We start from the raw sequence: 13,957 nt of genomic DNA, 5'->3' as shown, positions 1-13,957 counted from the left end.
GTTAAAGGAAGCGATAGCTCGCCTAGCTTAGATTAAGAAATAAAAGCGTTTCTTAAAGGACTAAGGTAGTAAGTTATTTTAGTAAGGTATATAAGCTAGTAATAAAGAAGATAGTATAACGCGTTCTTCTTAAGATAAATTAGTTTATTTATCGAATAAGGAAACTTATTTTCTTATATCTAGTATTTATTCTACTTTATATTCTTAAACGTTATTAACTTTAAATATTTCCTATAGTTTAGAGTTTTATAGCATTAGTTTTAATAATAAGATATAAAATATTAGGTATATCTATATTATTATTAGTAGTAAAAGTTTATAGTTAACTTTTAAAATAGTTTTCTTAACCTTAAATAGTCTAAGTTTCTTAAAATCTAATTTATTACTTAGTCGTTTTATTTTAATATTTCGTTATATAAGGTAGACTATATCTCTTTCTTAAAAGATTAGTCCCTATAATCTTTTCCGATTATAATAAGTAGATATTTATTCTCTAATAAATTAAAGTTCCTATTATATTTCTTTATATAATTTTTATAGTTAATCTACTTATAGTATTACTCGTTCTACTTATAGTCTTTATTAAGTAACCTTAAATACTTCTAGGTTATATCTATAATTAGCGTATACTAGTAAGAGCTTAGTTATCTCTATAACTAAGCTATTATAAGCTAGTTATACTATTAGTAGCTATTTAACTTAATTATTTTATTCGTAGCTAATATAGTATTATAAGTATTATTTAAGCGTTTAGTTAAGTCGTTCTATTTATCTATTTATTTATAGGTAATAAGCTATACTAAGCTTATATTTCGTCTTTAATTATACTATAAGAGCCTACTAATTTTATTATGTATTACCTATAGTAAGTAGTAATTTTCCTACTAGCTTATTAAGCTATTAATATACTACTTATAGCTAATATATTTAGCTTAGGTATCTACTTTCCTAGAGATTTAATTAGCGCTTCCCCTTTTTATAGGTAGTTATAACTTCTTTCTATAGGTATATTCTTATTTAAAGTTAGCGATTAAGTTCTTTAAGGGAAGTTAGTCTTTACTATACTTTTTATTATAGAGGTTAAGAGCCCTTATTATTATAGACTAATATAGTTCTTACTTATCTACCGCTATAAGAAAATCCTATCTAATTCTTATATTATTAAGTATATCGACCTTAAGGTCTTATAAATCTATAATAATTAGTCGAGCTATTCTACCTATACTTTCTAGTCTTATATACCTCTTTTATTAATAATGGTTATATATCTCTTATAAATTAGCTTTTTCTCCTTTACCTTTAAGGGTAGGGCTTACTTCTTTAATTCCCTAATTTTCTCTCTTAAGCTATTATATATTAAGGTTGCCCCTTAAAGCCCTTTACTAATCGTTTTCTTAATTAATTCTTTAAGTACGATTAGAGCTTTCTACTAGACCTTATAGCAATCGAATTATAGCTAGAACCTTTTCTTAAGGTTATAAAAGGAGTCCTTTATATCCTAGTATTATTCGTTATAGCCTATTCGCCTTATAAGGAATATAGCCTCGATTTTATCTTCTTATTATTAGGAAGGTCTCCCTTTAAGGTTAATAATAAATTACTCCTAGTCCGGCTATTAGGGCTATTTAAGCTCCTTTATACTCTCTAGGTTAGTATATTCCTAAATTTTATAAGTCTAAGCTTACGATTTAATCCCCTTAATCTATAAGGTCTAATTAAGGCTTTCCTTTAGTCGTATAATATAATTATCCCCTCTTACTTCCTTTAACGTTATATTAGGAAAATTAAGGGTTTTAGCTTTATAAGTAATATCCTTTTTTAAGGGATACGTAATTCGTATATTTCTAGTAGTGCCCCTTAGTATAGCTAGGTTCCTTGCCTTAATACTACGGTTTAAGCGTTATAATAGAGTTAATAGCTCGTAAATAGCTTTAAAGGTAATATCGGCGGGTAAAGATAATCTAGTCGTATAGACCGGGCTTATAACTCTTAAGTAAGGGCTAAAGAGCATAGTAAAAGAAATAGGGGCATAGAAAGGTAAATTTAGTAATATATATCTTAGTCTATCTATTAGGATAAGGGAGGGGCTTATATAGGTATAGTAACTATATATAGCTAGCTAAAAGAGGGCATTAAGATATTCCTATACCTAAGTTAGGCCTATATAATATCCTTAGGCTAGGGGAGTTATACTAGTTAGGCAAGCTTCCTTATGCATAATTATTAGGTCTACTAGGCATGACTATAGCCTCTTATGCCCACTCTCTTTAACAGTGCCCCTATTTTGCTGGTAGTTAAGAGGTATTTGCTATGTTTGATAGTAATATATAATCGCTCACGAGGATTCATTGAACCAACTAGCTTACCATAGGAGGCATCATCATAGAGAAGTGATTAGCGTCGGCGCGAATGACACTCACGCTGTCCAGAATCTCCACTCATCCGAGGGATCCATCGCGGGTCCTATCATTCAGAAACCACTCAACGATCCTCTGCTCCTCGAGAAGAACCTTTAGTTTGGGCACCCTATCCTGCTTATCACGCCATCCCTCGCCGAGACCAGCACAGCCTACGGCATCTTCCTACACGGCAGCTTGCTAACTTTGTACCTCAGCAACTGCTGCCTCGCTAGCGTAAAGTGGTCACTCGTTATTAGCCGGCCTATATTCTTCTCTCGGATTTCGTCGTCAACTATGCCGACGTGGTCTATAGAATCCAGAACGTCGACCAGGACGCCCGGCAGAGAGCTCGCGAAAATAGGGCACGCCATGTCGATCAGGAATAGCTTCTTGACCTCATTGCCGTCCTCGAGAAGTTGTCGCGCCACCACAAAGGCTACCACGCCGCCGACCGAGTGCCCACCGACCAGGTACCGGCCCTCGGGCTGCCTACGCCTAATCTCGGCCACGTAGATGGCGGCGAGCTCCTCGATGGTAGGCAGCTGGTCCGGATAAGGCTTGTTCTTGATGAAGGGGCTATTAAGCGCGTAGACAGACACGTCCCGGGCAGCACCTAGCAACGGCTAAAGGGCCCTAAACACGGCTCCGGAGCCAAAATCCACCAGGGGCCAGGAATAGATTGCGGTTGCCTGGAGCTGAAATACCGCGGTGCAAGAGCATCGATGTCGTAGGACTCGGCCTCTCTAGTTTAGACGCCATGCCGCAAATCACCCGGACGCCCCTGGACTCGCGACTCGCGCTCTCGGGCCAGTCGACGTACACGAACCCAGCATCCCGCATGGCCCGCTCCTAGGCCTACGGGCTCTGCAGCGCGTACCCGCGGCCGTCGTCGAATAGCCACCAGCCGTCTAGCAGGCCCAGACCAGGTCGTACCGGGCCAACTTTGCGTGAATTCGGCCAACGACACGCAACCGTCGGGCCGCACCAGCTTGTGGATGGTTGCCTAGGCTGCGCCGCAGGTCGCGAGTCGCGTGCACACAGTTGCTCGATATCACGACGTGGCAGCGTCCTAGTAGCTCGCTAGGAAGATCCTCCTTAATGTATAGTTTTAGGAACTCTATGCCTATGGCGCCCTTAAATAATGTTTTCTTAGCGCGCGCAAGTAGTGATACCGAGAGCTCGGTGAAGGTGTTCGTAAAAGGGAGCCCGATGGCTTTTTTTTTATTACTCGCATGCAGCCTCTAGGGCCATGGCGAGGCTAATAGGGGCCTAGGCCCTTATTAATAGTCCTAGCTAGCTATAAAGCCCGGAGGAGCCCGATGGCCTAGAGGAGCGGCACGAGGTGTTTGGTGGTGCCGCCTATACCTGCGCCGATCTCGAGGACACGGAAGGGCTCGCCGTTAGAAGTCTAAGAGCGGACGGCTGCTGTGATGAAGGCATAGAGTGCCTTCGTGGCGGTGTCGAGGCTGGGAACGTTGGCATAGAAGTCCTCGAGGAGGTTGCGGCCCTTCTCGCTGCCGAATAGGAGGGAGACAGGGTCGGCTTTGCCGCTGAGAAACTCGGCCAGGTGCGCTTCGAGGAGATCGAATAGGCCGTGCGTTGATGCGTACTGGGGAAAGTCCGAGATAAGCTCGGTGCTTAGCTCCTCGGCAGACTTGTTATTTATATTAATGTCTAGAGGCACTGGGCCGCGTAGAATATTATCCCTTGTTTTCTCGACGACGCCGGCCTCTTCTAGGATCTCCGAGAGCCATATGACTTATCTGCTATACTTGGTCAACTTCCCCTATAGAGCAGGGAGCTTGTCCCCGTTTCTGAACTTCCTAATAGGACAGCCGACGCTTCTCGAAGGATTCGATAATAAATGCCGCGACGGTGCTTAGCTGCTGCGGGTATACTTGATCCTAGTAGCCTATGAACTTGGTGTCCTTGGCATAAGCATCGAAGCCGCGACGTACCTGCTGAAAAGTTATATGCATCGACACTGTGTTGCCTTTTGTCGGGGTTGGCTTCTCCCTCTCTACCAGAGTGGTTGCGCTAGTGTAGGGAGTCACTGGGAAGCCGGCCCTTAAAGTTAAGAGTGCGTGCGAAGCGCCGATGAAGTGGCCGTAGGAGCTTGCACTAAATCAACTCTGTAAGCGCCCTCAATAAGATTATAGAGGGATACCACGGTGACTATTGAAGCGAACTCGGCTAATGATATAGCGAGACTAAACGCTTCGTTTGGGCTACTAATGATCTCCGCCGCTACGAGAGAGTCGGCACCGAGATCCTCGAGTTTCGAATATATCTAGATCTCTGCGACCGGTAGGTCGAGGGATTGACCGAGTATCTAGAAAAGACTTATCTGCCATTCTAAGTTCGTATTATCGGCTGTCTTAAAAATAGAATCTGGCCCCTTAGTCTTCGTTATCGTTACCGCTAGCATTAACTGCGTCGCGACTAATCCGGGGAGAGATCAAATTACATAAAGACGTGACGTCTATAGCCATTGCGAAATCATCGGTCGAAATGTCGATTTTGAATTTGTCGGAGATATTAGCTAGAATTTCCCAGCGGACCAATGAGTCTGTACTAAGCTCCTCGAGCGAAGCCTGCTTAGTAACTTCCTCGACTGGGACGTCCAGGGACTTGCTAAGGACTTCTTAGACCCAACCAAGAACGTCGGCTGAGTGTTTATCACCTCTGCTGAACTTCTTTGGAAGAGCAGCAGGAGTAGCTTGGTATTGGCTCTTGGGCGCCAGTGACTGAGCAGCAGGCTTTGATGGGCCAGCTGACAGCTTTTTGAACTCCATGCCCGGATTAGCTCCGGCCAGCATCTTAGCCAGCAGCTTGCGGGGGACCCTCGAGAACTTGAGTCCTTTAGCAGACTAAATTATCTTCCCGATCTGCTTGTTAAACACGAATACGTCTAGCACCGCCTCCTTGTTATCTTCCCGGACTATCTTCGTATACGCTCCGTACTTGCCGCCACCCTAGCGCCTATTCAGGGGTCGTACGGAACCTATACCTATGTAGATGTAAGAAATGCCGCCGTCCTCTTCCTCCTCGTCGATGGTGCGCAGCGAGTGCACAAACACGCCCGGCACTTGCAAGAAGTTTTCCATAACCAGGGGGTCGGCAATGCTGTTGTTCGGTGTCCTGGCTATAACATCTAGATCCTCCGCGCGCATCACGATGTCGCCTACGCCATTAGAGCCCTTGCCGACTAAGTACCGCAGGCCCCGGTACGCGGACATTAACTGGCCATTTTCCTAAACACCTTGTATACCATTGTGCCGCGCAGAGCCTCCGTGTCCATGCTCTTTTCCAGCAGGCTAGAGGTGCGGGCCCCTTGCCCTTCTCGTCCTGTTCGTTGTTGATACTGCCGCTGCCGGTGTCGCGCAGAGTGACGATGCCCGTGGCGTGCGAGGTTGACTTGTCCTTATTCTTAGTAGAGGACAACTCGAAACCCCACGCGCTCTCTGTAGTCTTTATTAGGGTTAGCTGGACGGAACGTTGCGTGTCAAAGCCTAGAGGGGCCTTGATCTCCGAGGCCTCGAGCTTGAATACGGACTTGCGCAAGCTCTGGCTCTGGGGCTTGTCCCGCGCTATGTAGGAGAAAACATTGATATTCTTGAAGCAGTGAGGACATGATCTAGACCGTGCTGTCGCCTGATCATCTGTCTTGTTTCCCCTGTCGCGCGAGAGACCAATATACTCCAGCCAGTGCCTTATTATTCTCGAACAGGTACGGCAGCAAAGCCACGGACACGTAGCTCGCCCGTTGGATCCGGCGGAACGGCCAGAAATGCACCTTCGGCTACCCGCTCCTCCACAGCGTGACCGTGGCGCCTACGAGGGACCGCATCGAGTCTTTGCCATTGATGGCCACGAAAGGTGTGCTGGGCCGAGCTTGGGCTTGCGGCAGCGCGTTCCGCACCATGGTGATGATGGGCCGCCGACGCCGGCTTCTAAAAAGGTACACAGGCCTAGACCATTGACGATGCGCGAGATGGCTTGCGCCAAGTACACGGGCCCGGTGGTGTTGCGGGCGATTACGTTGGAGCCGGGGCCGGTCCAGGGGTCGTAGTGGCAGGATTCGAAGGGGAGGGTTGGGTCCTGTTTCGAGGGAGAGGCTTCGTCTTAGTTAGACCGGGAGGGAGAATCAGCAGACGGAAGCTCTTGAAGCTTCACTAGCTATGTTTCAACACTGACCTGAAATAGGATCGAAGCCGATAACTTAGCGCTCTCGTCGACGATCGAGTCAGCCATGACGGAGTGGTACGCGTGGATGCTTCTTAGTAGACTTAAAAATACCCATAGGTATTTGCTTATAGGCTACCTATACCTACCCACGGGCTATTTTAGGGCCACTATAAATACTTAGTAGGTAGGTAAATTTAAAATAGGTACCTAAAATATATATATAGGTATATTCGGGCTACCTATAGGCATTACCTATTTAGTTTTATTATACTAATCGTTTATACTTATCCTAATACGAGGCACCTATAAAATATACATAGGCCGTATAGCTAAAAGTAGTATTAAATTAAAGGATAAGATCCTATAGATATTATTTATTCTTTACCTTAACTATCCTTTTAATATTTAAAGTCCTATCGTCGCGGTCGAATATTCTCCCTATATCTAGTTCTCTTTATAGAGGAGGCGACTATTACCTCTATTACTATACGGCCTTTTCGCTTTTTCTTATAGCTTTAAACTTATTCTTCCTAATAAGAGTTACTTTCCTCTATCTCCTTTACTTCCTTTAACTCCTCTACTTCCTTTAACTCCTTATTACTTAGTAAAGTAATATTAATTATATCGCGATACTTATCTCTCCTTTACTAGCTTTACGTTTATATTTAGAGAGAGTCTATAAAAAGCTTTTATTAGATAATACCTATAGGCTATAAGGAAGTATAAAATCTCTTATTTTAATCTTAATCTTCTTTATATAGTATTATAGCCTCTTTATTAAAACGAATTCTACTAAAAGGATTCTTATTTCTAGGAGTATAAGATATCTTTAGAGCTATATTAAGCTTATATAGCCGATCTTTATACTCCTTTATAGGGTTAATACTATTATTAATCTTTATATCTTAAAGAAGGATACTATCCTATACGTTAAATAGAGACTATAGGATCGATAGCGTAAATCTTACCTCTAAGTTTAAGAGTTTTATCTTAGATCGCTAGTATATATTAATCTATTAGTAAATACTCTAAGCGCGCTTAAGCGGCACGCTACTTAGTTATATTACTAGAAATTCTTATACTATAATATAAATATTCTTATATATTTTATACTAAGATATATAGCGCTAAAAGCTATATATATCCTTAGATAGTAACTTCCTTAGCTAAGATTAGTATATTACTTATATATTAATATAAATAAATAAAACTTACTTTTTTAAAAAAAGCCCTATAAACTAAAATACCTTTATTACCTTATAAAGTCCCTTAATATATAATTAGTATAAATAATTAGTTTAAATTATTATATTATTTACCTTTATTAAACTAAGAAACTAAGTAAGCTAGTCTTTATAGGAGTTAAGAGTAATATTAGTATTAAAGGATTATACTAATAGCTATAAGAATTGTTATTAGTAATAGGAAATAAATATATCTTTATAAGTCCTATATACTTACTTAGAACTAAGTAGATTAGCTTCGGTCTCCTTTTTTAGTAAAATAGGTAATCTTACTTAATAAATATTAAGCTTACTAATACTTAATAGGGGCGTAAGTAAGGTAGTAATTATATATACTTCCTTTTCCTTTTAAAGGTAGTTAATATACTTAGTAAGCTTTTTCTTTATATTATTAATTACTATTATTAGTATACTTTATTAGTTATTACTAGTATTATAAATATTAGTAATTTTAGTATAAGAGTAAAAGAGATACTTATAAATTATCTTTAGTAAGTTCTAAGATTCTAAGAGTATTATATCTTTCCCCTAGCTAACGTTATTTATAAGCTATAGGAATATCTTCTTAATATTAATAAAGTAGTTAATTTACTTTTAATTTTTAATAGATAAAGGCGGGCTAAGCTAGGTATTACTAGTAAGAAGTATATTAATTGCCTATTATAGCTCCTTAGCTCTCTTAAGTATTATAATAGTAGAGTTTTAACGTATAATAATATAACCGGGAATATTTAATAGTTATTTATCTAGTTAGACCTCTTATTAAATATTAAAGAAAACTTTTATTTACTTCGCGCTTTAATAAAGTATTAATACTAGTATATAGATCTAAGAAGGTTAATATAAAGATTAGTATATAAGTTATAGTATTTTAATTAATATTAACTTACCTTTATTATTATTCTTAAGATAATATTACTTATACTTATAAGTAAGATACTTAGTATATCCTTATCGGTACTTACTTCTTCCTTATTATAGTTATCTTATAAAGTTCTTATTATATAAGAATAACTCTATATAATTAGTTTCTACTTTACTTTAATCTTAATAAGCTTTTTATAATCTAGTATCTTAGATATAAGAAGGTTAAGAATATATACGATATATTATATATAGTAAATTATACTTAGTATATTAATCCCTAGATATAAGTTAAGTTTCCCTTATAAGTCTCTTAAATAAAGATATATACTATTATTAGTAGTAATACTTTTAAATTAATCTAAAATATAATGCCTTTATAGATATTATATAATAGTATTATTCTATAATTCTTTAGAATAGCTAGCTAATATATTTATTAAGCTAAGTAAAAGAAGCTATAAGTACTAGTTATAATTAATATAGTAACTAATAATTCTAAGGACTACTTCGATATTTTTAGTTTAAGTCTAGCTATTAATAGTTAGCGAGAGATACTATTTAAAAGGTATATAGTTAATTAATACTTCTTAAAGATTATTAGCGATTATCTCTATTAAATTTATTAGTATAGGGGCGGAGGGAATATAGAATTCTAGATAATAGAAATAAACTAAGTCTTAAAAAGACTTATAGTTTATAATATTAACGGCTAAGTATATCCTACGAAATAAAATTAATAAGATAACGTTAATATTATAGCTTTTATTTTTAGGTGCCCGATAATAAGATTAGTATAATAGATTACTATATTTTTATATAATAAATATAAATATACTAGGGTATATTTATTTTATACTTAGGTAAATTAAAATATATTCTTAGGCTACTATTTTTTAATATAAAACTTACCTTACCTATAGCGTATAAGAGCGCTTATACTAAAACCTTTAATATAAAGATAGATTAGTATAGACTAATAAGATATATAAATTACTTAAGGTTCCCTTATCTTATAGTTTACGCTTTCCTTAAATAGCCGCTATATATCTAAACGATATAAAGTATTAAAGATTAAAAGAGTATTCTTCTTATAAGGAGATATATCTATATTAGTAGTATTAAAGCTTAAGATACTTACTTAAGAGTATATTATCCTAGGAGATTAAATATTATTTAATAAGTTAGCTTTAAATCTCGTTTTATACTAGCTAGTAAATATCTACTAATTAAGGAAATCTTAATAATCTTAATACTAAAGGTATAGCGGCTTTCTAAGAGAGACTAGCCTATAAGTAGGAATTATACTAGTATTTATAGTACTACCTTCTTTACTTTCTTAATTAAAAGATTAAAAAGGAGATAGTAGGTTTTTATCTCTATTTAATAAAGAATTAAGATAATTATACTAACTAACTTAAGTTAACGGTAAAGGGGTAAAAAGCGAATCTTAGTTTATATTACTATAAGGTAAGAAGCTTAGAGCTTAGAGTAAGATATTTAACTTCTAAGCGTTTTATCTTTAAAGAAATAAATTATTAAAGTATAAAATCTATAGAGTATCTACTATAAAGAAGAGGATAAAGATCTATATAAATAGTTATTATAAGTAAATAAGTGCTTTTAATAAAGTAAAGTAAATAATATATATAAATAATTAGTATAATTAATATATATAGGGTACTTTATATTATATAGTACTAAGGTACTAAGTATATATTTAATAATAAGAAAAAGTAAGAAAAGCTATATACTACTTTAATATAAAGTTATATCTTAGTATATATACTATATATAAAACGTAAAAGAGTTTTACTAAGCCCTTATATATTATCTATTAACTAAAATTTCCTACTATATTACTATAAAAAGCATTCCCTCCTTTTTTTTTATTTCTAAAGGTATACTCTTAGTATACTATATACCTTACCTTAAGAAAGGTATATCTAAAATAATATAAACTCTTACTATTCGCTAGTAAAAGTAAAGCTTATAGCTAGATAGCTAAAATTAAGCTTTAATAGCTTCTTTACTAGCTTAGCGATTATATTAGTTCTTAGTAAAAGTAAGACTAAGTAAGTAATTAATCGACCGATTTAGCTTATAAGATACTAGCGCCCCTTTTATTAAGCTCGCTATATTTATAAAGCTCGCTATCTTTAAGAAGTTCGCTGCCTTTATAACTAACTTTACTACCTCTATAATTATCGCGAAGCGTAGCCTAATTTCGTAGTTCTCGGAGATATCTATTAGTAAGAGGGACTAAGGAAGCTAAAAACACCCGGTATAGAAGAAGGAAGAAGGAGCTAAAAAGAGGTATAGGAAGGAGGGTAGGAGTATAAAGGGAAGTATAAGTAGCGAGAGATAAGAAGGATAAGCCGGTAACGGCTAAAAAGGAAGGAAAAACCGGTAAAAAGCTTAGTAGTTAAAAGGATATTAGTAACTTCTTTAAGTAGGATCTTCTTTATTGATTAAGGTGCTAGATAGGTATAAAAGGGGGCGTTAGATAAAGGAAAGAAGGATAATTAAGGCAATATAATAAATACTCCCCTACCGTAATTACTGCCCCTATAAGATTTAAATATCTCTGCCCTACCTATCCGACCCTTTACTTCTACTTTTACCTTTATATATTTTATATATACTTCTTATATTTCTCTTTACGAGAGTTATAAGCCCGGGAGGAATAGTATTCCTATACCTTCCGGCTACTATAAAAGGCACCTTTCTTATATCCCTCGTAGCTTCCTTTTACCCCTCTTATTAGAAAAGCCGATTTTTACTTAACTTTTCTACCCCTCCCTATAATAATAATAAAAGCCGACTCCTCTACTATCCCTATAATCTATAGGACGATTCTAATAGAGCCCTAAGATTAAGATAAGTAGGTAAAGGAGCTACGGGCTCGTATAAATAGGACTATCTATAATCTAGTCTTCTCTAATAAGTAGGACCCTCTCGAGCCCCCTCTTTATCCTAGGGTAACGGACTTTATAGAGGGAGCTACCCTCTTCTCCGAGCTAACCTCTATATAGTAGAGAGCTTTTTCTACTGCCTTAGGTAACTACGAAAGTTATCGAAAGGAATACCTCTATAAAACAAAGCTACTAACTACTGCTCGTACGGTAATAACGGAATCCGTTAGTGCCGTAAAGCTAATCTCTCTTTAAGAGGAAGAGACCCCTAGGTAGTAGCTCTTAAAGCTCGAGACCTTAATAGCTCCCTCGAGGGGCTATATAACTAACTATATTAGGAAGACCTATACGATATACCTAGGAGCCTTTTCTACTAGGAACCTACTAGCTTCTTCGTAGCTAGCTAAGTAGGAAGAGATCCTCGAGGAGGCTAACTAATACTTCTTAATAAAAGCTCTTTCCGGCTAGTAGCTATAGGATATTGTCGCGAAGCGTGGCCTGATTTCGTAGTTCTCGGAGATATCCCTTAGCACGAGGGACCTAGGAAGCTAAAAAACAGGTTTTAAGGAAGGAGCTAAAAGGAGGTGCAGAGAGGAGGGTGGGGGCATAAGGGGAAGCAGAAGTGGCGATAGCTTCCTATAGAGGTGGCGAGAGATAAGACGGATATGCCGGCAACAGCTAGAAAGGAGGAGAAAAACCGGCAAAAAGCTCGGTAGTTAAAGGGACATTAGTAGCTTCTTTAAGCAGGATCTTCTTTGTTAATTAAGATGCTAGACGGGTATAAAGAGGGGCGTTAGATAGAGGAAAAAAGGCAATATAATAATCACTCCCCTACTATAATTGCTGCCCCCGTAAGATTTAAATATCTCTGCCCTGCCTATCTAACCCCTTACTTCTACTTTTACCTTTATGCATTTTATATACACTTCTCGTATCTCTCTTCGCGAGAGTTATAAGCCCGGGAGGAATAGTATTCCTATACCTTCCGGCTGCTATAAAAGGCACCTTTCTTGCATCCCTTATAGCTTCCTTTTACCCCTCTTACTAGAAAAGCCGATTTTTAACCGACTTTTCTACCCTTCCCCGTAACGATAACGAAAACCGACTCCTCTGCCGTCCCTACGGTCTATAGGACGATTCTTATAGAGCCCTAAGATTAGGATAAGTAGGTAAAGGAGCTACGGGCTCGTATAGATAGAACTATCTATAATTTGGTCTTCTCTAATAAGCAGGACCCTCTCGAGCCCCCTCTTCGTCCTAGAGCAACGGACTTTATAGAGGGAGCTTCTCTCTTCTCCGAGCTAACCTCTGCATAATAGAGAACTTTTTCTACTGCCTTAGGCGACTACGAGAGTCACCGAAAGGAATACCTTTACGAGACGAAGCTACTAACGGCTGCTCGTACGGCGATAACGGAATCCGTTAGTGCCGTAAAGCTAATTACTCTTTAAGAGGAAGAGACTCCTAGGCAGTAGCTTTTAAAGCTCGAGACCTCGACAGCTCCCTCGAGGGGCTATATAACTAACCGGATTAGGAAGACCTATACGGCCTACCTAGGAGCCTTTTCTGCTAGGAACCTACTAGCTTCTTCGTGGCTAGCTAAGTAGGAAGAAATCCTCGAGGAAGCTAACTAATACTTCCTTATAGAAGCTCTTTCCGGCTAGTAGCTACGGGATATATCTCTACTAATAAAGCCTATTAGTGACGGTTACTCGACTATCTTTCGAGAAGCTAGCCGGGAACTAGACGAAGAGGCTGCTAGAGTATAATAGTAAGTAGTCTTATTCCTTCGTAGCTAGCTCTCGACCTAGACGGCTCGACCTACTGCCCCTATAGCTGCTGCAGCCCCTATTGCTGCGGTTCCCGCTACTGCTGCTGCGGCTGTTGCCCCTCCGGCTCCTCCTCCCTCGAGAGCCTTAACGCCGTCGTCAACTGCAGCTACGGCCCTAGGCCCGGCCCCGGCTCCGTATCTTGCTCCGGGCGCGGCCCCGGTCCCGTTAGTTAGACCGGCCCGACTAGTCCCCTAATAGACCTTTTAGTCCGTTAGTCGAAAAATTAGGGAACTAGTCGAAATCGAACCTCTTCGTTAAAATCAGCAATAAGGTAAAAGGGGTTTTAAGCAGACCTTCTAGACCGGGACGAGGATTCCTCGAAGAAACAACGTACGAGGAGGAATCGACCTACCTACTAAGCGTGTAAAAAGCCCTATCGGCTAGAAGACTACTAGCAGGTCTTTAAGGAAAACCGACCTAAAGGAATTAACCCTTTAAAGAGGCTACGAGAAATAGTATAATAGTCTCTTAAGGAGGACCCCTCGTTATAGAAGAAAATAGACGAGATTCGGGTT

The 13,957-nt window shown here is 38.4% G+C and overlaps 1 protein-coding gene across 1 annotated transcript; it reads right to left on the bottom strand.

Annotated features, from left to right (window-relative positions):
• Positions 1–2,569: 2,569 nt before the first annotated feature.
• Positions 2,570–3,239, bottom strand: HRG_10393 (thioesterase domain-containing protein; the record flags this gene model as incomplete). Its single annotated transcript, XM_044868864.1, has 2 exons — positions 2,570–3,012; positions 3,104–3,239. The coding sequence occupies 2 exons, from the start codon at positions 3,237–3,239 to the stop codon at positions 2,570–2,572; spliced, it is 579 nt and encodes a 192-aa protein (XP_044716219.1).
• Positions 3,240–13,957: the final 10,718 nt, after the last annotated feature.

This window comes from Hirsutella rhossiliensis (genome assembly GCF_020360975.1).
Source record: "Hirsutella rhossiliensis strain HR02 chromosome Unknown scaffold00015, whole genome shotgun sequence".
Classification (NCBI taxonomy): domain Eukaryota; kingdom Fungi; phylum Ascomycota; class Sordariomycetes; order Hypocreales; family Ophiocordycipitaceae; genus Hirsutella; species Hirsutella rhossiliensis.
The sequence above is the reverse complement of the archived record's forward strand: the minus strand, read 5'-3'. Positions and strand labels throughout refer to the sequence as shown.